General features: G+C 44.2%; 1 protein-coding gene across 1 annotated transcript in view; it reads left to right on the top strand.

Moving 5' to 3' along the window:
• Positions 1 to 2,543: 2,543 nt before the first annotated feature.
• Positions 2,544 to 27,878, top strand: part of METTL14 (methyltransferase 14, N6-adenosine-methyltransferase non-catalytic subunit) — a 50,132-nt gene continuing 24,797 nt past the window's right edge. Inside the window, exons 1-6 of the mRNA XM_073655430.1 lie at positions 2,544 to 2,704; positions 5,163 to 5,251; positions 6,504 to 6,591; positions 10,966 to 11,046; positions 22,319 to 22,406; positions 22,776 to 22,866. Coding sequence (XP_073511531.1) covers positions 2,639 to 2,704; positions 5,163 to 5,251; positions 6,504 to 6,591; positions 10,966 to 11,046; positions 22,319 to 22,406; positions 22,776 to 22,866 — 503 coding nt within the window. The 5' untranslated portion in view covers positions 2,544 to 2,638. The remainder of the gene's footprint in view (positions 2,705 to 5,162; positions 5,252 to 6,503; positions 6,592 to 10,965; positions 11,047 to 22,318; positions 22,407 to 22,775; positions 22,867 to 27,878) is intronic.

The raw sequence follows: 27,878 nt of genomic DNA, 5'->3' as shown, positions 1-27,878 counted from the left end.
ATATTTACCTTCTGATGGCACCCGCTGCACTCGTCCTTTCATGCCGGCAGCTAGCGATGGACTGAAGGACCTGCGCTGACGTCATAGTCATGTGACGGGTCACGCAACGCTGACGTCGGCAGGTCCTTCAGTACAGCGTACCGCGAGCTGCCGGCAGCCAGGACGGAGGGAAGCAAGACACCGGGGGCCATCAGAAGGTAAGTATAGATTTATTTTTTTTATTTTTTACCATTCTTTGGGGTCACACTATATAAATCCATGCCGGCATGGATTTATATAGTGTGACCAAGTTGTCAAGCACTTTCCAAGTGATGCTAAAATCTCTTGGAAAGCGCTTGTCAACCCGCATGTGGAAATGCAAGTGAAGAATGCTTCACATCCGCATGTCCCTGGCCGGAAAAACGCCTGTACAATCCGCATGTACAATCCGCATGTACAATCCGCATGCGTTTTTTTCTGCCAGGGAGATGCAGAAATGCTCAGGAAAAATCCGGAGCATTTCTGCATCGTGGGCACATAGACTTACAACCAGGTACCTGATAGATGGTATTGTCTCTTATTAGAGTTGTTCTCTTTCTATTTGTCTCCATCTTGTCCAGACGCCATGATGACTTTTCTCATCCACAGCTCGTCTCTGCAGACTTCCATCTTCTCTGGCCTTCTGCAGCACATCCCGACACGATGCCCTTAAAGAGAGCAGTGTTATTATAATGCTCCTGAATAAAAATATCTGCCCTACTCCGAGCCCCTGAATATATAATTGCCCCTCACTATATTCCCTTCAAAAAATATGACCCCCACACTACCCCTCTTATGGTACATGCTCTCCACACTGCCCTCTTCTTTCCATACTGGGCCCCCTCTTCACACTGTCCTCTCACACAGTGTTCCCCCTATACTTCTCAGTCTCTATACTGTGCTTCCTTATCACACCACCCCTCCTCAGCGCAGTTCACAGACCCGATCGCTGCAGCGAGTAATTCTGCTCTGCTCCTGAGCGTGTGCGGTCGCCTCAAGCCACCACGGAAACTGATGCAGAATTTTCGGTCAGATGGATTACGGCGTGGGACAATATGTCGGACAGGTGAGTATTATGTTTGTTTTTTATTTTATTCTTATTTTTACATTAGCTGGACACAACAGGGTACAATACTACTCTCAACATTGTCCCCTGCTGACGCTGATCGCAGTGCAAGCAGTGGACAATGATGATACTTGCCTCCAGCACTTGGCGCTTGGGAACAGCACAAACTGTACCACTGATTCCCACACGCCGGTACGTGTGATCCTGATGTGGCACACGGTTGCAACACAGGTACCCACGCTCTTCGTGTGTTTTCGGGGGTCTCTCCACTATCTACCTGCTTTCCATGTGCAGTGTGGGGTCTCTCACTCTATCTGCTCTTCATGGGTATTAGGGGGTCTTTCACTCTCTACCTGCTCTCTATATGCAGTGTGGGGTTTCTCACTATCTACCTGCCCTCCATGTGTAGTGTGGGGTCTCTACCTGCCCTGCTGTCCAGCAAATTGCAAAGTTCTGTGGCTATGAAGGTTCCTCCTCACACGGACCTTTATTATTGTTATTCTCGGTGGGTCCTGCCCCCCTACCGCGACTAATAGCTATAACTCACAGAGTGACTGGATGAATGAGGCTGAAAACAGGAAGATCACCTGGAAGTATCTATTCGCTCTACTGTCTGTCCAAGGCTGCTGTTCCAGTGGTCCTTGCTGGTCCTGATTAGTGTTGAGTGAATTTGTTTGGCATTTCAAATTTGGGTTCGTGTTTCCAGCTTGTTCGCGCCAAAAAATCGGCTCCACCCATGAACATCCCTGTTATTTGCGTGACAGCGTGGCAAATCAGGGATGTTCGTGGGCAGAGCCGATTTTTTTGGCGCGAACAAGCCGGAACCCCGAACACGAACCCAATTTTGAAATGCCGAACAAATTTGCTCAACACTAGTCCTGATGTCATGACTGCTACAACGAATTACTGGTCTTAGGAGTGATGTCTGCATTTACAACCACAACTGCTGATGCCAGTGATTGGCTGCAGCGGTCATATGATTGATGGATATGATGCCATTTCTGCAGGAATGGTGGGTGATTGAAAAGTTGCTTATTGCTTGTTTTAAACCACTTCTTGCTCTCAGACCCTCTTTAATTCATATGTAACTGACACATATGTAACCGACAGCCAGCCGGGAGCAATATATTCAGACCGCACATTGTACTATGTGTAGAAAACCGCTTTTGCTGAGCCACAAAAAAAAATAATAAAAACCTATCACACAGCTGTATGCACCCAAAATGGAATAAGTGAGGGATAGTTATTTCTTTCTAAATTCAGGACAAGCCCTTTAACTGATGACACTATCAATGTGATTGTCACGTCTTCCCCCCTTGTATCGCCCTTTCAGTGTCCAGCTCTAGAGATATTCGTGAGGGATTATTTTCCCTCTGTATCTGTTATTGCAGCGATAAGTACGGGAAGTAGAACAGCAACAGGTCAAGTGCCCGAATCAAAGATGGCCGCCCGGAACCCTTCAATGCAGGGAAATGGTGTGAAGATGTCATCAGGCTGCGACACAAGAAACCTTATTGGAGCACGGGGAACCGGGAATCCGAGAGCTGAGTGGCAATGGACAGCCGCCTGCAGGACATCCGAGCCCGGTCCAAGATGCGCAGGGAACTGCTGGCCAAGCAAGTAATGATCGTGTGGTCATAGGGACTGGTGTGCGCAGTGCATGCTGGGGGTTGTAGTACGCACGGCCACAGGTTGCATGTCTCTGCTATGCCACCTCCACCCTCCTCCGGAATAGACGATGCCCAGTTTACTGTTGCAACCTCCTCATATATTCCCGTTCAGCCCCATGCAGGACTGATGTAGCTGGGGCAGACATACTGGTAGACCCGTAATATTCTCTGTATTGACCGGGCATGCCATGCTGACATCAGATGCCAGTGCTCAGCATGACCAGACCCCATTATTATAGGACCCTTACCCAATCCCTGCTGAGCTTCAGGCTGTGTTCACACGTCTGTTCGGTGTACAGACGATTTGTTGTGTACGTGGAAGCAGAGAGCCCGGTTATTATTATGGCGGCCGCCTGGTTCCACTTTCAGATCTGAAGTGAATGCGCAGCACGCAGAACAATTCTTTCCATTCTAAAATCTGACACCTAACAGGACCCTACAATAAATTGGTCGTGCCCCCAAAGATCACTGTGTGCTGCTGCTACATTGCAGCGTAATGCAGGTGGATAGGATCGTGGTGCCGCCACCAAACACGGTACCGCCACCAAACATGGTACCGCCACCTGCACTGTAACGGCTTCAAGTCAGAACCGATTGAATTTGTCGCTGTATTTCGGCTGCAATCCGACCCCACTCACTTGCATTATCTGCCATGAAGCAGCGACATACAGCGATTTTTTTTTTTTTTTTTTTTTTTTTTTTTTTTTGGCAATGCCACCTGTGTTGCCATGTACCCCAAGCCTAAAGTTCCCCTTTTTCTGATAATTTTCTGACCTTTGACCGCCTGGGTCAGTTAGGTGGCCCTCACAATTGCATTAATTATTTTCCGGTGGGCTTCCATACCTTTATGAGGGGTTGGAGTCATCTATAATACTGCTGTGTCCTGTCCAGGTGGTACAGCCTGATGTCTGATTGCCCCATTATTAACCTCTAGTGTCTACACCTGATTATAAGACCACAATAAGACTGCATTAGCTCCTTGTATGGACTAGACTACACTTTTCTATACAGCGGTATGTTATTAATAGTAAGTGGATATCAACATTGGCAACCTATGGGTCAGAGCTACCACTGAGTGGCATTGGCGAGGGCATCAGTAACAGATATGGCCGGATCGTGTGTGTGATATAAGACCCGTGTTAACATTTTTATTGGAGGATTTGTTGCATCTTTGGTCACATTTGATGGGATGTCACAATGCAGATGGGTATGGAGCCTTAATCAGCTAAAACCTTTGATCTTTACGCCTCATAATGGATCTCCTCATTGTCAAACTCCACATTATCCATCCTTTAAGAATAGAAACCCTTGCGGCCAGTGTGAGCAGAGCCTTGGGCTCCAAAATAGTGCTGGAGCAATCCCACAATTCGGGCCACTATTGAAGGGATTATGCACTTTTGGGGACTATTATTATTATTTTTTTTACCTAAGTGCATGTGTTTGGGACACAAAACAACATTTTTAAAATAGAATTTTATTACAGATTGTGCACCATTTTGCATTGACAGGCTCTTTGTTTCTCTGCATATTTAACTTTGATGTGGTCTGTGGTTATAAATCAGCTGAGAGGAGCTCAGAAACAAAGGTAAAGGAGTTACAGACTTCCCCATTCAATCTGAATGAGCTCACTGACGGATTCTCAGTAAACTCATTTTTCAGCCTACAATAGTAACACAGTGGCTGTATAAGGCAAATGGTGCCACATTTCTAATGAATTTTAATTTCAAATTTTATTTTTAGCCCCAATTGCTTAAATTTAAGTGAAAAAAATAATAAAAGGTGGGCAACTCCCACTGTAAGCCTATAGACTCCCTCCATTCCTGCCTCTTAGCTGTACTCATTGAGGCTGGGTTTGATGCAGTGTGACTGACAATATGATGGAATACTGTAGGCCGGTTTCCATGCCCCCGCATGGTATAATGGGAATAATGTAAAGAGGCTATCCAATTCTGTCACTTATGTCCCTGTCCGTTACTACTTGTGGACGATTTGCAGTGGCTTGTCTTATTCATGTCAATGAAAAACTGTCAGAACAGCTATTGCAATGACTTGGTGATAGGAGCACATTATGGTTGTAATAATGTCTTTTGATACCAGATTTATAGAAAATTGCTGTCTAATGGGGTCTTCCCAATATTACGAGTGAAGGTGTATCACGAAGACTTTTTGATCGGCTATATCTTAAGGCCACGACCCTCCCTGATATCAGAATGAAGGGCTGCTGAGTTAGTTATATGGCAAAGCTTAGTAATAAGGCATCAATAGAAACACATAACATAGTGGGTTATAGTTAAATTAGTGACAAAATGTACAATTGGGGGAGAAAGGTTGAACTTGATGGAGCTAGGTCTTTATTCAACATATGTAGCTATCTAATAGACAAAAGTACGCTGTTGTATTTTCTCTAGCTGGGTGCAGAAAGCGCTGACAACATTGGAGCCGTGCTAAACAGCAAAGATGAGCAAAGAGAGATCGCCGAAGCCAGAGAAATGTGTCGGTAAGTCATTGGAAACTGTAGGCACATTAGAGATAAATGTGTGTGTATAGATAGATCTATATACAGCAGGTGAAATAAGTATTGGACACCTCACCAATTTTCTAAGTAAATACGTTTCTAAAGTTGCTATTGACATGAAATTCTCACCAGATGTCGGTAACAGCCCATCCAATCCACACAGGCAAAGAAATCACACCATAGATGTCCATAAATGAATTTATGTGTAATGACACAGGGAAAAAGTATTGTACGCACTTACTGAAATTTATTTAATACTTTGTACAAAAGCCTTTGTTGGTGATGACCGCTTCAAGATGCCTCCTGTATGGAGAAACTAGTTGCATGCATTGCTCGGGTGTAATTTTTGCCCATTCTTCCACACAAACACTCTTCAAATCCTGAAGGTTCTGTGATCTCCTTCTATGATCGTTGAGCTTTAGTTCCTTCCGTAAATTTTCTATTGGATTTAGGTCAGGTGATTGGCTGGGCCATTCTAGCAGCTTTATTTTCTTTCTCTGAAACCAATTTGGAATTTCCTAGGCTGAGTGTTTGTGATCATAGTCTTGCTGAAATGTCCACCCTCATTTCATCTTCATCATCCTGGTAGATGATGGGTTTTATGCAGTGTCCTTTGGCCTCCAAACATGGTGTGTATTATGGCATCCAGAGAGTTCAGTTTTGGTCTCATCTGAGCAGACTATATTCTCCCAGTATTTCTCAGGCTTGTCTAAATGTTGTTGAGCAAACTGTAAATGTGCTTGAACATGTGTTATTGTCAGCAATGGAGTCTTGGTGGTGAGCGTGCATACAGGCCATTACTTATAGGAACAGGTGAAGGCATTCGGCACTTCCACCCGGTAATGAAAAAAACCTGATAATCCTTTATTTGTAATCCATTTAAAACCGAGGAAAGGTGGGAAAGTGAACACTGCCGCTTTTCTGACATGTTATGCCCTTAGTCATAGCACCTTTAGAAATATATTTACTTAGAAAATTGGTGATGTGTCCAGTACTTGTTTCGCCTACTGTATGTGTAGATCTTCAAAACAGGCACAAATGAAATGATGAATTTGGTTCCGCTCAAAACAACAACAATTCTAACAGAAACAGGCGCAAATGCAGCATTGGATGAGCCCTTCAACTTTTCCTTTGTGTTAGTCATTGTATACAAGCCATACAACATTTTTTTACCTAGGATTTTATTTTACACTATAAAGCAAAATGTAACCATGTGTTTTTTATTCTGTAAAAGATCTTCATATGACATGTCGGCTCCTAATCTGAAGAGGAAACCTCCAGAGGAAGGGGAGGCTAGTGAAGAAGTGGTGGAAGAATGCAAGGTAATGGCAGTGCACATGAAGGAAACCTCCTCTGAGCGGACTACCCTTTTATTGACCACCGTACAGTCACATTAGAATTGAGAAAAATCTTCAGAATTTTTTTTTTCTTCTTACAAAAGAATTTGTTTTTGTGTTGCTTCATTTCTAAACAATATTTATTTTGTGCATTGACACGCAGCTCTATAATGAAATGATGTGTACGGTACTGTAGGTAACCTTCACCTCCAGGGTTTTTTCCTTCCTTTTGTTACATTCTGTGTTCCCTGTCTGGATCTTGACACAAAGCATCAGTATAGCAGTGTATTACACCTGTTATACTGACACACAGGCAATTGTGTCCTGAGTCCAGCCGGGCCTGATACGCCCCGGTGCACGGCAAGCCTGAGGCCAATGCTCCACCCTTGTTTGCCGCGGCAAACCGTCAGCACCATATGCTTGCCGATAGGCTTCTAGCCCTTCAGCACTGACTGCGACATCTGAGCGGTTAAATTCCCAGGATGGTGTTTCCTTCTATTCCAAGCATTGCAGCAGAAGAAAGTCTCTTCTGTTAGTGACTACCTTCACACACACTATTAGCCCGTTGCTCCTTAGCCTCAGGATGAGCTATAAGGGAATATTAAAGGGGTTGTCCACTACTTTTACATTGATGCCCTATCCGTATTCAATTGAATAGGAGGCAGATGTGCAGTACACCGCGGCGGCCACTACCACTTGATGGCGGAGCCCTGCAGGTGAGCTCTTCCGACCGGCGGCCGCTGGCACTGATAACAGCTGATCGGTGGGGGTGCCATGTGTGGGACCCTGGCCGATCATACATTGATGCCCTATCCAATGGATAGGGCATCAATGTAAAAGTAGTGGACAACTTCTTTAAAGAACAAAATGGCCGATGGAAAAACTAATCACTGTGGATATGGAAGCCAAAATCCTGTGATGTCAGCTGCAAACGGTTACACATTACTCCGCTGTTTTGAGTGGGATACATATGTACAATAAGGCCATGTGCACAAGTTCAGTTTTTAGTGAGTTTTTTTACCTCAGTATTTGTAAGGCAAAACCAGGATTGGAACAATTAGAGGAAAGTATAATAGAAACACGTCACCACTTCTGTATTTCTCACCCACTCCTGGTTCTGGCTTCCAGATACTAATGTAAAATACTGACCAAATACTGAGGTAAAATACTGTACATGTGAACGTGGCCGTGAGTCGATCGCAGCTGATCTCTGCTTTAAGGGTATAATTCACATGAATGTGTTTTCCATCTGTGTGCACATCATGACTGCTCTGCTAAATCCCTGAATAATCACTGGTCTGGACTTAGTCTTAGGCCTCATTTCATGTACCCCCCCAAAAAAATGGTCCAAGCGTCATCAGTGTTTTGGTCACATGTTCATCAATGTCTCATCAGTGATTTTCACGTATGGATAAATCAATCACTGTAATGCTAACCATGGACAACACATGGATTGTACACAGACGCCATCCTTGTGCTGTTTTTCACAGACCTACACTGTGTTCCAAATTATTATGCAAATAATATTTTCTCAGATTTTCCCAAATTACCTATATGAATTGCAGTCATTGTAATTTTCCAGTCAAATAACTATTAGAGTACAATTGAAAGGTTTTTGTACAAACTGCCTATGATAACAGTATATTTTTAAAAAAATAAAAAACTCAAACTGCACTCAAAATGCATGTTCCAAATTATTATGCACAGCAGAGTTTTCAACCTTTTCATTTTAATAAAGAACAAAAAAATGGTCATTTTTGAAATGATAAGCATTAGCAGGTTATTACAAACTGAAATCAAACAGTTTTCAACTCAAAACTTTATTCTAGGTGATGTTACATTTGCACATAGGACCCCTTGCTCGAAAGGAGCTTCTGAACTCTCTCGTCCATTGAATTTGTCAGGCTTTGGATGGTTTCTGCTTCAATTGTTTTGCATGAGGACAGAATACCCTCCCAGAGCTGTTGCTTAGATGTGAACTGCCTCCCGCCATCATAGACACTCCTTTTGATGATGCTCCAGAGGTTCTCAATGGGGTTGAGGTCAGGGGAGCATGGGTGCCACACCATAAGTTTGTCCCCTTTTATGCCGATAGCAGCCAGAGATGCAGATGTGTTATGTGCAGCATGAGACGGGGCATTATCATGCATGAAATGATCTCGATGGTCCAGATGGATGGAGTGGAGGATGACTGGTTGATGGACACCCCACGCAAACACAGCTATGGCGCTAACAAGGAGGAGGTGGAGTAATGTTTTGGGCTGGAATCATGGGGAGAGAGATTGTCGGCCCTTTTAGGATCCCTGAAGGGGTAAAGATGAACTCCATAATGTATGTGGAGTTTCTCAAACAGCACTTCCTTCCATGGTTCAAGAAGAAGAACCGTGCATTCCACAGCAAGATCATTTTCATGCATGATAATGCCCCGTCTCATGCTGCACATAACACATTATCATGCATGAAATGATCTCGATGGTCCAGATGGATGGAGTGGAGGATGACTGGTTGATGGACACCCCATGCAAACACAGCTATGGCGCTAACAAGGAGGAGGTGGAGTAATGTTTTGGGCTGGAATCATGGGGAGAGAGATTGTCGGCCCTTTTAGGATCCCTGAAGGGGTAAAGATGAACTCCATAATGTATGTGGAGTTTCTCAAACAGCACTTCCTTCCATGGTTCAAGAAGAAGAACCGTGCATTCCACAGCAAGATCATTTTCATGCATGATAATGCCCCGTCTCATGCTGCACATAACACATCTGCATCTTTGGCTGCTGTGGGCATAAAAGGGGACAAACTTATGGTGTGACCCCCATGCTCCCCTGGCCTCAACCCCATTGAGAACCTCTGGTGCATCATCAAAAGGAGTGTTTATGATGGCAGGAGGCAGTTCACATCTAAGCAACAGCTCTGGGAGGGTATACTGTCCTCATGCAAAACAATTGAAGCAGAAACCATCCAAAACCTGACAAATTCAATGGACGAGAGAGTTCAGAAGCTCCTTTCGAACAAGCGGTCCTATGTGCAAATGTAACATCACCTAGAATAAAGTTTTGAGTTGAAAACTGTTTGATTTCAGTTTATAATAACCTGCTAATGCTTATAATTTCAAAAATGACCATTTTTTTGTTCTTTATTAAAATGAAAAGGTTGAAAACTCTGCTGTGCATAATAATTTGGAACATGCATTTTGAGTGCAGGTTGAGTTTTTTGTTTTTTTAAAAATATACTGTTATCATAGGCAGCTTGTACAAAAACCTTTCAATTGTACTCTAATAGTTATTTGACTGGAAAATTACAATGACTGCAATTCAAATAGGTAATTTGGGAAAATCTGAGAAAATATTATTTGCATAATAATTTGGAACACAGTGTATAGACTTGTATTGGCCTTTGTCATCTGTGCTACCAGTAAAAAAAAAAACAGACTTGTCTGTGATTTTTGCCTGGACACACGGTCTGCGAAAAAACACAGATGTGAAGAGCCACAAAGACTATAATGGGAATGTGCTGTATGCATAAAGACCACGGATGTCTGAATGAGGCCTAAGGCTGCATGCCCTTGTCTGTGTACGGTCTCTGATTTCTGGACCGACTGCAGGACTCCTGACCTGAGCTCTAAAGTCCTTAAGTTTGGGTCAGGAGACCTGTAGCCGGTCCAATAATCGTGGTCCATACACAGAATATCAAAATCGGGCAAGTGAATGTAGCCTTTATAAAGAGAGACCCTTGTTTGATTTCTTTCCCCCAAAACTATTCTGCATAGGAATATTTTCTTCAGTTAACAAATAAAAACTGAACTCTGACCGGTCCAAAGTGAATTGAAGATGGAAGTCGGTCACTTAATACCTGAGTTAGGGTACACGTCTTCAATCAGTCTGTGATTGCAGACTTGTGAACCCTCGCACCGCACACTGTAAGCCGGGAGTGTGCCGTCATGGGACTGCAGAGTATGTGATAAGCATACTCCCGGCCACATTCCAACTAGACGTGTCTGACCTCGCACAATACACTTGTAAATCACATACTTGCCGTCAGGCTCCCGACATAGGAGAATCCTTGCTATGAGGATCCACAAGTCTTCAAAACAGAGTGGCTGAAGATATGTACCCTAAGGCCAGACAACCCCTTTAACCTGCTTATCAGTGATGGCCACAGTGTGGAGCTGTGCCCATGTGTCCTCCTTAGAGTATGTCCAATGATGACCGATAACTTGTGATCAGAGAGCATGCTCGATTTCTGGATGTTGTATACAATTTACAGGTACTCTGATGGGTCAGTGTAGGGTTTTCCTGTTTTTCAATGATTTTTCGGACATACCGTTTCTAGATTAAGTAATGTATAATCTTGTTTTCCAGGATACAGTTGAACCACAAAAGGAGGAAGAGAACCTTCCTTATAAAGAAGAAATTTACAAAGATTCTAGCACTTTCCTAAAGGTATTTACTAAGCTCATCTGTGCGATACGATCCCTGCAAAATGTATTTGTCCTTTTGACCGTTTTTATTCTTCATTCAATGCACTGGATCATAAAAAGATTAAATGGTCACTGGATGTTCAGACACCTTGATCTTATTTTCAGGGTGATGTCCAGCTAAAGAAATGTAGTTCAATGTCCTTAACTCAGTAAACTATGTCCATGCGCTAATATATTTTTGGTGTGGAAGATGCTGTGATTTTCGGCTGAAAACTGCAGCACCCCAAGTCCCTTCAGGTCTTCTTCCACTTCACATCTGGACAACATTCCTCATGTCAGCACATGCCCAGAGCTGTGCGTGAAGGAGACTGAGTGGGCCATTTAAATGGCAAAGTCAGCCCCTTTGTCAGTCAATTTATAGACAGGCAAGTCAGCTGGCTTAGCTATGGAAGTGATCATATGAACAAAGAGGATCCAAAAAATAAACTGTTTAATCAAGAAGTAACATACAACATTTCACTCATTGCTGGTCTTTGTCGTTGGTTGAAGCTTTGCATGTACCTGAGTGAATAAAGAAGTGTATTTTTTTAAATCTGTTTTAGAATGCTGTGAATCTTTAGTATAGATTTTGGGTAATACTGCTGTGCACCGCCACATTGTATAAACACCATGAAAAGTGCTGCCCCCTTCACACGCTGCTCTGGTCATGTTGTGTCACATGAAGTGCTATTCTATGTCAGACACAAACCCGGAGAAGACCACCCAGGACTGGAGCCCGAAGCTGAAAATCAGGGCTCCTTTCAGATCCGAAAGTCACATAATAAAGGACATTTATCTATAAAGATGAACAAACCTATAACAACATATATAATGTACTAAATATGAAATCTGCAAATCACCTTTCTTAAAATTGATGTTGTCCTACCTCTGAATAATCGCTCCAAAGTGCTGTCCACTAGGTGTCTCCCTTCTGTCTCCCTTGCTGTCCTCTGCCTGTTTTCTAGCAGCCGAGGTGCCAAGATGAATTACAGAAATTGGATTTTTATCTTGTTGTCCCTGCTCTTCTGTCTGTCAAACTGCATACAGGCATAATAGAGAGGTCGGCTTTCAACTCAGGGCAGGCAAGCCATTGAACAGTGCTAGAGCAGTGTATGCTGGGAAGGCGGGGTTTGGGGGGGGGGTTCTAGCACCTGTAGTGGTGGTAGAATGCTGACGCAGCAATAGGCAGTGATAATTAGTTTGTTATAGGATTACTATGTTCTCTACTATGTACATCAACAATCCTTTGTATAATTAATATTTTATGGGAAGCCCTGTAGGGTTGTGTCCGACTGCGTACTGCAACTGGAGGTTTCTAAGTTTGGCCTTGCATGTCCCTTGAGGGCTACCATTTTAAGGTGTGGCTGTCTGTCTGATCAGTTATGTCCTGCACTCTAACTCCCTGGTGGGTTCCGCAGCCATCCCCCAAGTATGGGTGAAGTTCCTAACTGGTTCTCCTGCCCAATATTCTGACTCTGGTCATGTGCTATTTCTGATTATGTTGCGTCTCTGCACTAGTAGGAGGCGTCGGATTAGAAGACTTTCTAGAGTATTGGAAGGAGGGTTCAGTGAGCCAGCTGCTGCTGTTTGAGGCTTTCTGGAGAAAGATCTTACATAGTACTTTACCTAATTCAGTGCCTGAAGTGCACGGCATATTGTGTAAGGGCTCCTTGGGAAAATCTGCTTAGCAGAGCTTTCTCCGAGCGCCCGGGGAAATAGCTGTCACATAAAATGACAAAGGGGCAGGCGAACGAACGGCATAAAATCAAAGGTACCAGCTAATGTGGAAAGGTTACTAATATATTCCGTTGAATGGTTTCACATTTCACAAATGGAAAAGTCAATTAGCCTCCTGACTTGTCTCAAGCCATTACTTTACTGTGGACATGTAATCAGCAACACAACCTAGCCAGATATTTCTTCAGACTCTGAATCCTTCCTGGTAATCCATCTTGTGACGTTCGGCTTTCCCAGCACATTTTAAAGATGCTGTTACTACTGTATTAGCGAGCGTGCCGGCAAAGCACCGTGTTTCATTGCTTCTAAAATCAGGAGGAAAGTGAGGGTGTGCTGAAAATGGCGAAATCCGATGTAGAAGGGTCCTGGACTGTGGCAGATACCTGACATCCTCAGATGAAGAATACCAAGGAGTGCATGGCAATTCTTTCAGCGTTTCTGCTGCAAATTTCACCCATACTAATCAGAAGGAAAACTCATCCAAAAGACATGTAAAAAAAAGTGTCAAACGCCTGGATTTTATTCTGTGTTTTTCCATTTTCTGCTGCAAATACTGAACATGTGCTCATACCCTTTTATGCACTTTATTATAGGATGCATCCAGGTTTTTGACAAACAAAAAAATCATATCAATTAAGGGTTAATGCCACTAAAGAAGGAAAGGGCCAGAACATAATGGGAGTAAAGGAAAACAATGAATATTAATAAAGTATAGCTTTTATTAGATTAATGAGGGGAAGATGGGATGGAGCGCTGGCTAATCCCAATGTTATGGCAGAAGTGAGTACCTGGACCGTGCGAGAGCAGATAAGTGTTCGGCCATGTCAGTACTGGGCCGCCGTGTCAGTACTGGGCCGCCGTGTCAGTACTGGGCCAGCATCTGCACTTTCACAGGTTGTGGATGGCCTGGAACATTGCATGTCTTGCTGGTGGACATGTCCCACCACGTGCTTCTCCATCTGTGGCCTTAGTCTGAGTGAAGGAAAGCAGTTCGCAGTTGAGGGAAAATTGTTATAATAAGTTTTACTACCTTGTTTTTATTAATGTTTGGTAAAATTTTGCATAAACATTTAACCCCTTTAATGGGAATATGCATTTGATTTTCATAGAATCATAGAATCATAGAATGGTAGAGTTGGAAGGGACCTCCTGGGTCATCTGGTCCAACCCCCTGCTCAAAGCAGGATTCACTAGATCATCTCAGACAGATGTCTGTCCAGCCTCTGTTTGAAGACGTCCATTGAAGGGGAACTCACCACCTCTCGTGGCAGCCTGTTCCACTCATTAATCACCCTAACTGTCAAAAAGTTTTTTCTAATAACCAATCTGTGTCTCCTCCCATTTAGTTTCATCCCATTGCTTCTAGTCTTTCCTTGTGCAAATGAGAATAAAGATGATCCTTCTACAATGTGACAGCCCTTGACATATTTGTAGACAGCTATTAAGTCTCCTCTCAGTCTTCTTTTTTGCAAGCTAAACATTCCCAAATCCTGCAACCGTTTCTCATAGGACATGGTTTGCAGACCAGTCACCATTCTGGTCGCTCTTCTCTGAACTTGCTCCAGTTTGTCTGTCTTTTTTAAAATGTGGTGCCCAAAACTGTACACAGTATTCCAGATGAGGTCTGACCAAAGAGGAGTAAAGACCGATAATGACTTCACGTGATCTAGACTGTATGCTTCTGTTAATACATCCCAGAATTGTATTTGCCTTTTTTGCTGCTGCATCACACTGTTGACTCATGTTCAGTCTATGATCTATTAGTATACCTAAGTCTTTTTCACATGTACTGTTGCTTAGCTCTATTCCTCCCATTCTGTATATGCTTTTTTCATTTTTATTGCCCAGATGTAGTACTTTGCATTTTTCCCTGTTAAAAACCATTCTGTTGGTTGCTGCCCACTGCTCCAGTTTATTTAGGTCTTTTTGAATCCTCTCTCTCTCTTCTCTAGTATTAGCTATCCCTCCTAGCTTTGTGTCATCAGCAAATTTAATCAGTTTACCCTCAATTCCTTCATCTAAATCATTGATAAAGATGTTGAACAATACAGGTCCCAGGACGGAGCCCTGTGGTACCCCACTTGAGACATTCATCCAGCTGGATGTGAAGCCATTTACAACCACCCTTTGAGTCCGATCACTAAGCCAGTTATGAATCCACCTAACAGTTGCCTGGTCCATTGCATACTTGGTCATTTTTTCAATAAGGATGGTGTGAGATACTTTGTCAAATGCTTTGCTGAAGTCAAGATATACTATATCTACAGCATTTCCCTGATCCACCCAGTCAGTGATTCTGTCATAGAAGGAAATTAAGTTAGTCTGACATGACTTGTTAGTTACAAACCCATGCTGACTCTGGTTAATCACTTCATTCTTATCCATGTACTTACATACATGTTGGTTAATAATTTGTTCAAAGATCTTTCCTGGTATAGAAGTCAGACTCACCGGCCTATAGTTCCCTATAGCTAGTTTTAGCTATGTATGTTTTTCTCTGAAATGCTCCGGTGTTTCAGAGACAATCTAGTTAGAAGAACCTGCTAATTTCTCTTGGTGCTGCTCGCGGTGATTGACAGGTTTCCCGTTATGGAAGAAACCTGTCAATCACCTGGGAAAAGCTGGTCATGAATCAGTAACCCTATATTTTCAGGTGCATGGTCCTCACTGATTTTCCACCAGCTCTGCACTTTATATAGGCAGCAGTTATTTTTGCCAGTGAAGTCAGTGGTGCAGTTGAGGATATCCATTGACTTTCATTAGGAGTCTTCGTTGTATTTGTTTTGATCTAGTAAAATTAAAAGCGTGACTGTGGTGTGAACAGATCTGATGTTTTACTTAATATTAAAGGGAACTTTAATTCCATTTTCAACATCTTTTTACAGTTTATACCTATGTAAACATTTGAGCAACTGTGTAAATACTTTGCTTTATCGTTTCCTGTGTAGTTTTCTTCATATCGTGTGTGTGTGTGTGTACCGTATTTTTCGGACTATAAGACGCACCTAGGTTTTAGAGGAGGAAAATAAAAAAATAAAAATTTAAGCAAAAAATGTGTTCATGATGCACTTTTAAGAAGGAGGGGGTCTTCTGCTGACACTGGTATAGGGTAATGTCCCCCAATTCTGATAGTATCCCCCATCCTGGTATATATGCCGCCCCCCTTCCTTTTATATGTGGTCCCCATCCCCATCCTGGTATGCATGGCACCCCTCATCCCTGTCCTGGTATGCATGGCACCCCTCATCCCTGTCCTGGTATGCATGGCACCCCTCATCCCTGTCCTGGTATGCTTGGCACCCCTCATCCCTGTCCTGGTATGCTTGGCACCCCTCATCCCTGTCCTGATATGCATGGCTCCCCTCATCCCTATCAGGCTGCACATTAGAAAAAAAATAAACACTCATACTCGCCTTTCTTCTCTCCCCCAGCGCTGTATCCTGTCGGCCTACACTAATCTCTCCATGTGAGCCGCGCATGACGTCACTGCCATGCGCGGCTCACAAGGAGAGATCAGCTGCCAGAAGTCACTGCTCCCCACGCCGGGTCTGTGTGCGCAGGGAGCAGTGACTTCACTCTCCTTCATAGCCGACACACAGCAGAGCCGCGCTGCGGCTGCTGCTGCTGCCGGCTGTCTCCTGTGCCCGCTCATTAAAGGGCATGAATATTCACCCCCTCCCCATGCCCATGGGCGTGGAGAGAGGTTGAATATTCATGCCTTTAACAGTGGGCACAGGAGATAGCCGGCAGCAGCAGCCGCAGCGCGGCTACACTGCATACCGCTATTAAGGAGCATGAATATTCAGTGCTCCCCACGCCCATGGGGCGTGGGGAGCAGTGAATATTCATTTTCTTTAGCAGCGGGGATAGTGTAGGCAGCAGCGGGCGGCTGCTGCCTCCTGTGCCCCGCTCCTCCCCCGATACTGCTCCCCCCCACACCACAGATAAATATACACCCCCCCAACATTCCGACCATAAGATGCACCCCCCCATTTTCCTCCAAAATTTTGGAGGAAAAAAGTGCGTCTTATGGTCCGAAAAATACGGTATATACACTGCTCAAAAAAATAAAGGGAACACTTAAACAACAGAATATAACTCCAAGTAAATCAAACTTCTGTGAAATCAAACTGTCCACTTAGGAAGCAACACTGATTGACAATCAATTTCACATGCTGTTGTGCAAATGGAATAGACAATAGATGGAAATTATTGGCAATTTTCAAGACACCCTCAATAAAGGAGTGGTTCTGCAGGTGGGGACCACAGACCACATCTCAGTACCAATGCTTTCTGGCTGATGTTTTGGTCACTTTTGAATGTTGGCTCATCCAGGATGGCACATCCATGCGAGCTGTGTCAAGAAGGTTTGCTGTGTCTGTCAGTGTAGTGTCCAGAGGCTGGAGGCGCTACCAGGAGACAGGCCAGTACACCAGGAGATGTGGAGGGGGCCGTAGGAGGGCAACAACCCAGCAGCAGGACCGCTACCTCTGCCTTTGTGCAAGGAGGAACAGAAGGAGCACTGCCAGAGCCCTGCAAAATGACCTCCAGCAGGCCACAAATGTGCATGTGTCTGCACAAACGGTTAGAAACCGACTCCATGAGGGTGGTATGAGGGCCCGACGTGCACAGATGGGGGTTGTGCTCACAGCCCATCACCGTGCAGGACGCTTGGCATTTGCCACAGAACACCAGGATTGGCAAAGTCGCCACTGACGCCCTGTGCTCTTCACAGATGAAAGCAGGTTCACACTGAGCACATGTGACAGACATGACAGAGTCTGGAGACGCTGTGGAGAGTGATCTGCTGCCTGAAACATCCTTCAGCATGACCGGTTTGGCAGTGGGTCAGTGATGGTGTGGGGTGGCATTTCTTTGGAGAGTCGCACAGTCCTGCATGTGCTCACCAGAGGTAGCCTGACTGCCATTAGGTACCAAGATGAGATCCTCAGACCCCTTGTGAGACCATATGCTGGTGCGGTTGGCCCTGGGTTCCTCCTAATGCAGGACAATGCCGGACCTCGTGTGGCTGGAGTGTGTCAGCAGTTCCTGCAAGATGAAGGCATTGAAGCTATGGACTGGCCCGCCCGTTCCCCAGACCTGAATCCGATTGAGCACATCTGGTACATCATGTCTCGCTCCATCCACCAACCACAGACTGTCCAGGAGTTGGCGGATGCTTTAGTCCAAGTCTGGGAGGAGATCCCACAGGAGACCATCCGCAACCTCATCAGGAGCATGCCCAGGCATTGTAGGGAGGCCATACAGGCACGTGGAGGCCACACACAATACTGAGCCTCATTTTGACTTGTTTTAAGGACATTACATCAAAGTTGGATCAGCCTGTAGTGTGTTTTTCCACTTTAATTTTGGGGGTGACTCCAAATCCAGGCCTCCATTGGTTAATAAATTTGATTTCCATTGATGATTTTTGTGTGATTTTGTGGTCAGCCCATTCAACTTTGTACAGAACAAAGTATTCAATGAGAATATTTCATTCATTCAGATCTAGGATGTGTTATTTGAGTGTTCCCTTTATTTTTTTTGAGCAGTGTGTGTGTGTGTGTGTGTGTGTGTGTGTGTGTGTGTGTGTGTGTGTCTATATAATATACACAGTACAGACCAAAAGTTTGGACACACCTTCTCATTTAAAGATTTTTCGGTATTTTCATGACTTTGAAAATTGTACATTCACACTGAAGGCATCAAAACTATGAATTAACACATGTGGAATTATATACTTAACAAAAAAGTGTGAAACAACTGAAAATATGTCTTATATTCTAGGTTCTTCAAAGTAGCCACCTTTTGCTTTGATGACTGCTTTGCACACTCTTGGCATTCTCTTGATGAGCTTCAAGAGGTAGTCACCGGAAATGGTTTTCACTTCCCAGGTGTGCCCTGTCAGGTTTAATAAGTGGGATTTCTTGCCTTATAAATGGGCTTGGGACCATCAGTTGTGTTGTGCAGAAGTCTGGTGGATACACAGCTGATAGTCCTACTGAATAGACTGTTAGCTGCTTTTTTCTTGCCATAATACAAATTCTAAGTAAAGAAAAACGAGTGGCCATCATTACTTTAAGAAATGAAGGTCAGTCAGTCTGAAAAATTTTGGCAAACTTTGAAAGTGTCCCCAAGTGCAGTTGCAAAAACCATCAAGTGCAACAAAGAAACTGGCTCACATGAGGACCGCCCCAGGAAAGGAAGACCAAGAGTCACCTCTGCTTCTGAGGATAAGTTTATCCGAGTCACCAGCCTCAGAAATCGCAGGTTAACAGCAGCTCAGATTAGAGACCAGGTCAATGCCACACAGAGTTCTAGCAGCAGACACATCTCTACAACAACTGTTAAGAGGAGACTTTGTGCAGCAGGCCTTCATGGTAAAATAGCTGCTAGGAAACCACTGCTAAGGATAGGCAACAAGCAGAAGAGACTTGTTTGGGCTAAAGAACACAAGGAATGGACATTAGACCAGTGGAAATCTGTGCTTTGGTCTGATGAGTCCAAATTTGAGATCTTTGGTTCCAACCACCGTGTCTTTGTGCGACGCAGAAAAGGTGAACGGATGGATGGTGACACTGTTGGGGATTTATTCAAAATTGAAGTCATACTGAACCAGCATGGCTACCACAGCATCTTGCAGCGGCATGCTATTCCATCCGGTTTGCGTTTAGTTGGACCATCATTTATTTTTCAACAGGACAAGGACCCCAAACACACCTCCAGGCTGTGTAAGGGCTATTTGACCAAGAAGGAGAGTGATGGGGTGCTACGCCAGATGACCTGGCCTCCACAGTCACCAGACCTGAACCCAATCGAGATGGTTTGGGGTGAGCTGGACCGCAGAGTGAAGGCAAAAGGGCCAACAAGTGCTAAGCATCTCTGGAAACTCCTTCAAGATTGTTGGAAGACCATTTCCGGTGACTACCTCTTGAAGCTCATCAAGAGTATGCAAAGCAGTCATCAAAGCAAAATGTGGCTACTTTGCACAAAGTTGTTAACAGTTGTTGTAGAGATGTGTCTGCTGCTAGAACTCTGTGTGGCATTGACCTGGTCTCTAATCTGAGCTGCTGTTAACCTGCGATTTCTGAGGCTGGTGACTCGGATAAACTTATCCTCAGAAGCAGAGGTGACTCTTGGTCTTCCTTTCCTGGGTCGGTCCTCATGTGAGCCAGTTTCTTTGTAGCGCTTGATGGTTTTTGCAACTGCACTTGGGGACACTTTCAAAGTTTGCCCAATTTTTCGGACTGACTGACCTTCGTTTCTTAAAGTAATGATGGCCACTCATTTTTCTTTACTTAGCTGCTTTTTTCTTGCCATAATACAAATTCTGACAGTCTATTCAGCAGGACTCTCAGCTGTGTATCCACCTGACTTCTGCAAAACACAACTGATGGTCCCAACCCCATTTATAAGGCAAGAAATCCCAGGGCAGGGCACACCTGGGAAGTGAAAACCATTTCCGGTGACTACCTCTTGAAGCTCATCAAGAGAATGCCAAGAGTGTGCAAAGCAGTCATCAAAGCAAAAGGTGGCTACTTTGAAAAACCTAGAATATAAGACATATTTTCAGTTGTTTCACACTTTTTTGTTAAGTATATAATTCCACATGTGTTAATTCATAGTTTTGATGCCTTCAGTGTGAATGTACAATTTTCATAGTCAAGAAAATACAGAAAAATCTTTAAAGGTGTGTCCAAACTTTTGGTCTGTACTACTAATAATATTATACAAAGAAGACCTAAAAGAACTAAAATCTGTACAAGCCATGAAGGCCAATATTCTGTTCCGCATGTACAGCAGAGATGTCAAGCTCAAAATACACAAAAGGACAAAATTAAAAGCTAAGACGAAGTCGCGGGCCGACTTCCATACAGTATAATGGCCCCACATAGTGCTCCATATAATATAATGGCCCTATATAGTGCTCCATACAGTATAATGGCCCCACATTGTCCTCCATAGAGAATGGTGGGGCCCACATAGGCCGCCATAGAGAATGGTGGGGCCCACATAGGCCGCCATACAGAATGGTGGCCTCAACTGGCATTGTGGGCCAAATATACTCCTGCGGGCCAGAGTTTGACATGTGTGATGTACAGGGTAACTGGGGTATTGGAAATTTCCTCCGGAAATTCAATTTTGAAGTTTCCATCCACATGATTGGACGCATACAAATTGCTGTTTTTCTGTTTAGTGTGTACGTTTTTTAATGAAATATATTCTCAAGTTTGGATTAGTGAATTCCTTCCCGATCGCTGGGGGCCTGACTGATCTCAAGAACCAAGGCTTTTAAGAGCCTCATGAAATTGACCACCGCTCCAATCATGCCCACTCCCACTCCATTCTTAGTCGGACCGCCGGAATAGTCAAAACCTGTGCTCAGCTGGTCTCCAGCACTCCTATTAAAATTAATGGTGCGGAGGGGTCCATGATCAACCACTACTCCACTTCCAGGAGGATCTCCAGAGCCCTGGTTCTCAGAATCAGTGGAGTTCCAGTAGTCTAACCCCAAGCGATCAAGATGTTATCCCCTCCTTCATGGATGAAGTATAACTTTTAAGCTTGAGAATACCCCTTTAAACGGGATTTTGTAATTTAGAGTATGTATTGGTGTCAATGATTAGGATCCTAGAAACCTAATGATACATCCACACGTGGTAACATTTTCTGTTGAGTCTGGATATATCTTTACGTTCCTTGGATACTAATCATTGATATTGTGGAGCATTTACCAATCACACTGTTCACACCAATGATTTTACTGCGGAATCACTGCGGTTATTACACCTATACATTGAAAGGGTGAAAATGTGCAATGTAATTGACGAGCTGCTGATCTAAAATGACATGGAAAAAATGTCTGCTTCACATGGATTTGATTTTATAAAATCCCATCCCCTTGCACTGAAATCCACCACGTGAACACTGAAGTACGTAAGCGACTATGGGGTTTAGACCAAGGGTGCACAACCTGTGGCCCCCAGTGCCATTCTGTGTCGGAGTCCTCTGTGTTCAGTAAATTATGGGGACAGCTGTGCTCATGGATTGTAAGGTCATCTTGACTCCTTTTTCTGGAGTTTTAAATAGGGGAGCAAGGAACCCTTCTTGTGTACAATAGTGTATTCCAGCCGTGGACACCCACTTATTAGATTATGGCATATATAGTACTGTCGATTATATATCTCCAATCAAGATTCCCCTACAAACTTTATGTGGCAATTAGGACTGGTACAATCACAAAATCTGGCACTTAACCGAAAAAAGGTTGTGCACCTGTGGTTGGACCATCTTCTGAAATCTCCTGGTGATAGAATCCGTGTGTCCCCAGTATGGCTGATGAAGGTGTCCCAGCGCTCTGTATGTCCACGCTGCGGTTGATGACTCTTCCATGGGCATTGATATGTCTGTAATTGCTACTTATATTACAGAATTATTAGATTTACTCCTCTAACCGAGCTACAAGTCTCTTCTCCATGAAGCTACCTTCATTGCCCTTTAACTTTTTCTCTTTGCAGGGAACCCAGAGCTTGAATCCCCACAATGACTATTGCCAACATTTTGTTGATACGGGCCACAGACCTCAGAACTTTATCCGAGACGTTGGTATGATGTTTGCTGTCAGATTAGACTGCTGTATATTTCTGACTTTCCGCTTCTTATATATTACTTTTATGGGCTATTCCTAAAAGCTTTTCTATCCCTCAGCGTCATTGCTGTATTTTTCTGAGGGATTCTGTAGGGCTTGTAATATTAATATGCTTTCTTCTGAGGTCCGTCACGTGCCCCTGGGACGTACATAATGTATATGTATCAGCAAGGAGTTCAGGGCTTGGCCCTCTAATAAGTTCCTGTCTAGAGGCGGCCAGACACATATGGGATTGCTTTCTGATCTTGTACTGCCCGGGATGTAACGCTTGCTTGTCTGCACATGGATACCAGAACCTGCTAACACCTTTTCCATCTCCTGTTTAGGATTAGCCGACCGGTTTGAGGAATATCCAAAACTCCGAGAGCTGATCAGACTGAAGGATGACTTAATATCAAAGTCCAATACTCCTCCAATGTAAGTGTGGCATTAAATGTATATCCTTCTGTATGGTTTAGTTTAAAGAAGTGCTCCCTGCAATTTATTTTCCCTTTTAACTTCCTCTAAATACAGCATGTATAAAAAGTAGTACAAGTGTATTAAAATACTTACCGATCGTTTCCAGCATTTCTCTTATCCTCTTCTGGCCACGTGACCTGAAACCAGAATATCTGGCTCATACAGGGGATGATGTGGGGACCAGAAGTCACTTTCTCAATGTAAGTCTATTGAGCCTAGTTCTGAGCCTTCAACTTACACAAGGAAAGCCGCCACCGCACCAGATAGTAGACCATAGTGGGCCAGCAAAGCTCCCGGGCGGTCACGTGGGCCAGCAGCGATTCTTAACTAGTTAATACACTTAAACTACATGACTTAGATATTTATAAATAATTAGGGAAGAAAAATATTTTTGGATGCTCTACTTTAACTCCTTAGGGTATGTGCCCACGATGAGAAGCCGCTGCAGCCCGGACGCTGCAGAACATCCGCACGGCTTCTGCCCTCATTATGCAAATGAGTGGCCACAATTTTTTTTTTTTTCGCATGCGGACTTTCCTCATTGATGATTGATGTTAGTCTATGGGGAAAGCCCACGTGTGGACCCGCAAGAGAAATAGACATGCTGCTTTTCTGGAAAGACGCGCCGCACGTCGGTTTTTGCGGGTGAGCCACAGACACATAGTGGACATGGGATTTCTAGAAATCCCATCCACTGTGCTGTAACATCTGGACGCTCTGGGTTTGACGCTGCATAAGTCCACAGCGTCAAACCTGCAGCAGCTCCTGACCTTGTGCACATACCCTCACGAGCGGTCGGAGCTGAGCTCCCATCGCTGCTATCAATCAAGTTTGGTATTGCCGTATTTGTACTGGTAATGTCATTTTTGCCACACAATGAATATCATCAAAGCTAACAACTCGTCCCACAAAAACGAGCCCTCGAATCACAATGTCTACTGAAAAATAAAAAGGTTATGGCTCTTGGAAGAAGGCATGGGAAAAAATGAAAAATCCCCTGGTCCATAAGGGGTTAATGTTTGATGTCTCCTCTTCAGTTACGGCTGTGAGCTGGAGGGTCTTGTAGTAAGTTGTCATTATGGCTCTATACTGCTGCTCTCATTATTCAGCTTTTAAGCTGCTGGCAGCTCCTGACCGCTCCCTGGTGGCAGCACTATGTTGTTGCAGAAGATCATAATTTATTCTTATAAGATAAGATATACTTTATTTATCCCGTAGGAAATTGCGGTATCACAGCAGCAGAACACAGATCTCGAACATGACACATATGATAACATAACATTTGGAATGCTTTAGACATTGCTTTTCAGACATTTGTTAAACACCCCCATAGCTGTTGGAACAAACGATCTTCTGTATTTTTCCTTTTTACACCTTAGTTGTATTAGGCGATTGCTGAATGTGCTCTTCTGTTTCGCAAACAGTTCATAAAGCGGGTGTGTGTTGTTGCCCATTATAGCTCTGCACTTCTTCTTAATCCTATCCTCTACCACCTCTTCAAAAGTCCCAAGCTGTAGGCCCACCGTCGCGCTAGCCTTCTTTATAAGTTTGTTGAGCTTGTTGGCGTCAGCAACACGCACACTGTTACCCCAGCAAATTATTGCCGCAAAGGTGGCACTAGCCACAATGGATTGGTAGAACACCTCAAGCATTTTGCCACACACATTAAAAGACCTTAACTTCCTTAGGAAGTACAATCTACTCATCCCCTTCTTGTAGACCTTCTCCATGTGGCACTTCCAGTCTAGCTTGCTATCCAGGTAAACCCCCAAATATTTGAAACTGTCCACCATCTCCACATCCTGACCGTCAATGGTAACAGGTAGGCATACCTTCTTGCACCTTCCATAGCTCATCACCAACTCCCTGGTTTTCTTAACATTTAGTTCTAGATGGTTAGCCTGGCACCATACTACAAAGTCCGCAACCACCCTTCTATATTCCTCTTCATCCCGGTCCTTCCCAATACCGCCAGCTATCACAGAGTCATCCGAGTACTTCTGGAGGTGACAACGGTCTGATTTATACTGAAAGTCAGCTGTGTACAATGTAAAGAGGAATGGCGACAGCACTGTTCCCTGCGGGGCTCCGACACTGCTCAGTACACTATCTGATGTAGCCGTCCCCCACCTAACAAACTGTGGCCTATCCGACAGGTAGTCAATTATCCAATTCACAAGTCCCTCATCCACCGCCATTTTAATCAACTTTCCACGCAGTAAGAGTGGCTGTAATGTGTTGAACGCACTAGAGAAATCAAAGAACAAAGCACGCACAGTGGTTCCATCATTGTCCAAAAAGGAATGTACTGTTTGTAGCAGAGACGCTACAGCATCGTCCACCCCCAGTCCCTGCCGGTACGCAAACTGAAGAGCATCAGTATGCGCCATCACCCTCGGACACAAGTGAGCAAGTACTATTCTCTCCAAGGACTTCATCGCATGCGATGTTAAGGCCACCGGTCTATAGTCCCCCGGGGAAGCCGGGAAGGTAGTCTTGGGAACCGACACCAGGCAGGAAGTCTTCCATAGCACTGGTACTCTCTTTGATTGTAAGCTCTGGTTAAAGAGATGCTGGAAGACAGTACACAACTGATTTGCACACACTCTGAGGACACGTGGACTGAGACCGTCAGGCCCTGTTGCTTTGCCAATGGCCAGCTTACTAAACTGGTCCCTCACGTCATTTTTGGAGACCGAGAAATGATCTATTTCACCCCCTGTTAATTTAGCTAGTTGTTCCCCGGCCTCCTCCCCCTTCCCTGCTGCTACCGCACCTTTATTGCTGAATCTATTGAAGAACTCATTCATTTCATTAGCCATTCTAAGTCCACCACCCCCCTGCTCCGACCTTGCCTTAAACCCAGTCACTAGCTTCATTCCAGCCCACACCTCTCTGGAGCTTTTTTGTGCAAATTGATTTTCTAATTTAACTCTGAATGCCTCACGGGCAATCTTAATTTTCCCCTTTAGGTCTCGCTGTATAATTTTCAATGCCTCCTTGTCCTTCCTTTTAAAAGCCAGTTTTTTCATGTTTAGTAAATGTTTCAACTCTTTTGTAATCCATGGCTTATTGTTTGCATAACACCGAATCTCTTGAACAGGTACTACTATGTCCATACAGAAGTTGATGTAATCAGTAACTCTGCCAGTAATCTCATTAACATCACAATTCTCTTTCATGGTACACAACACCTCCCAGTCTGTACAATCAAAGCAGTCTTGTAACGCCTCCTCTGCAGCTGGACACCACTTCCTTATCTTTTTAATTGTCACTGGTTGTTTGCGGACGTCTGGTTGGTAAGCAGGAGACAATAGTATGAGGTTGTGGTCAGATTTCCCCAGGGGGGGTAATGCAGCCGATGAATAAGCATTCTTAACATTAGCAAAGAGGAGATCCAGTGTGTTGTTGTCCCGTGTAGGACATTTGACATATTGATAGAACTTTGGTATTGCAGATGAGATCTTTACTCGATTGAAATCCCCAGAAATTACAGTTAGAGAGTTTGGGTGTTTAGTCTGAAGCCGGGCCATCACCCCTGACAACACATCCCCAGCAGCCTCTGGGTTCGCAGATGGTGGTATATACATCACAACTACAATAACAAGAGTGAATTCTCTAGGCAGATAGTAAGGCCTGAGGCCCACTGCTAACAGTTCAATATTTGGACAGCAATGTTTCTCCTTAACAGTTACATGCCCCTGATTGCACCATCTGTTGTTAATGTAGAGTATCACTCCTCCACCTTTTTTCTTGCCGCATCTAACTCTCTCTCTATCAGCCCGAACCATTTGAAACCCTGGTACCGAGACACATGAATCTGGGACCTCCTCATGCAGCCAGGTTTCTGTAAAGCACATGAGACTGCATTCCCTAAACTCCTTCTGGGTCTTACTCAGAGCCAGCAGTTCATCCGACTTATTTCCCAGCGATCGTACGTTACCCATGATAATGGATGGGATCACTGGTTTAAACCTTCTCCTCCAGGACTTGATCTTCTTGCCTGCTCTGCAGCCTCTGAAAGGTCTCCTTATTTCCCGTGGAACATTCAGTATTGCCACTGCTGGAGAAGACTTTATCCTGCGCAGTTCCAGAAGACGATCCCTAGAATACACTGCTCGTTTAGCAACAGACCTAGGGTCCACCATCCCGTCATTGTTTCCACCCATCACACCAGTCCTCTCCATGGCAGATCGTATGCAGTGACCTCCACCGTTCACATATGGCTGTATCCCTGTCACAGGCTGTGGGTAGCAGCATGCATCCTTCAGTAGCATTAGCTGAGATGGTCCGTATTGCGTGCCCCAGAGTGTCTGTACCTGCAGGAGACTTGTAAGTGGTGGAAGAAGATCCAGGTGCAGATCTCGTGCTGTGTGCCCAGCAGCAGTTGATAGTGTGGGAAGTGTTGTATCTTCCATCCACAAGGTAATAAAATAAAATAACTGTAACAAAACTGTAACTGAAATAAAGTAGAAGCTTCTGCTGCTGCAATGGGCTGCCAGTAGTCCGGCGCCGTATTGTCTCCACAATCTAGCAGAGAGGCAGACAGGCATGTCCACACCCTCCGGAGTCAGAAAGTGAATGTGTTGGCGCCATTCAAGCTTCTGGCTACATTGGCATCACGGTTACAGGTTTGAAATGATCCTTGAATCTATGATCAGTTTTGTAGATTATAACAGATTTTTCAGTTTTCTTTTTTCTTTTTGTGGGAGCACGCGGGGAAGGATAAAACGTAGTCTTCTTATTTGTGTCAGAGCAGAAGAGCTATTCCACCATACTGCGCAGAATCCCCGACCTGCTCAGCGATTGCAGTCACTCACGTCCGTCCTATCCATAATATTGAGGTTCACAATCTAAGGCTATGTGCCCACGATGCAGATTTGAAGCTGAAATTTCGTGAGCTTTTTTGTCTCTCCTTGCCAGAAAAAACGCATGCGGTTTTTACATGCGTTTTTGACGTGTTTTTACAT

Source organism: Phyllobates terribilis, unplaced genomic scaffold, assembly GCF_046119375.1.
Source record: "Phyllobates terribilis strain yellow unplaced genomic scaffold, ASM4611937v1 Scaffold_1__5_contigs__length_1240528914, whole genome shotgun sequence".
NCBI classification, from domain to species: Eukaryota; Metazoa; Chordata; class Amphibia; order Anura; family Dendrobatidae; genus Phyllobates; species Phyllobates terribilis.
The sequence above is the reverse complement of the archived record's forward strand: the minus strand, read 5'-3'. Positions and strand labels throughout refer to the sequence as shown.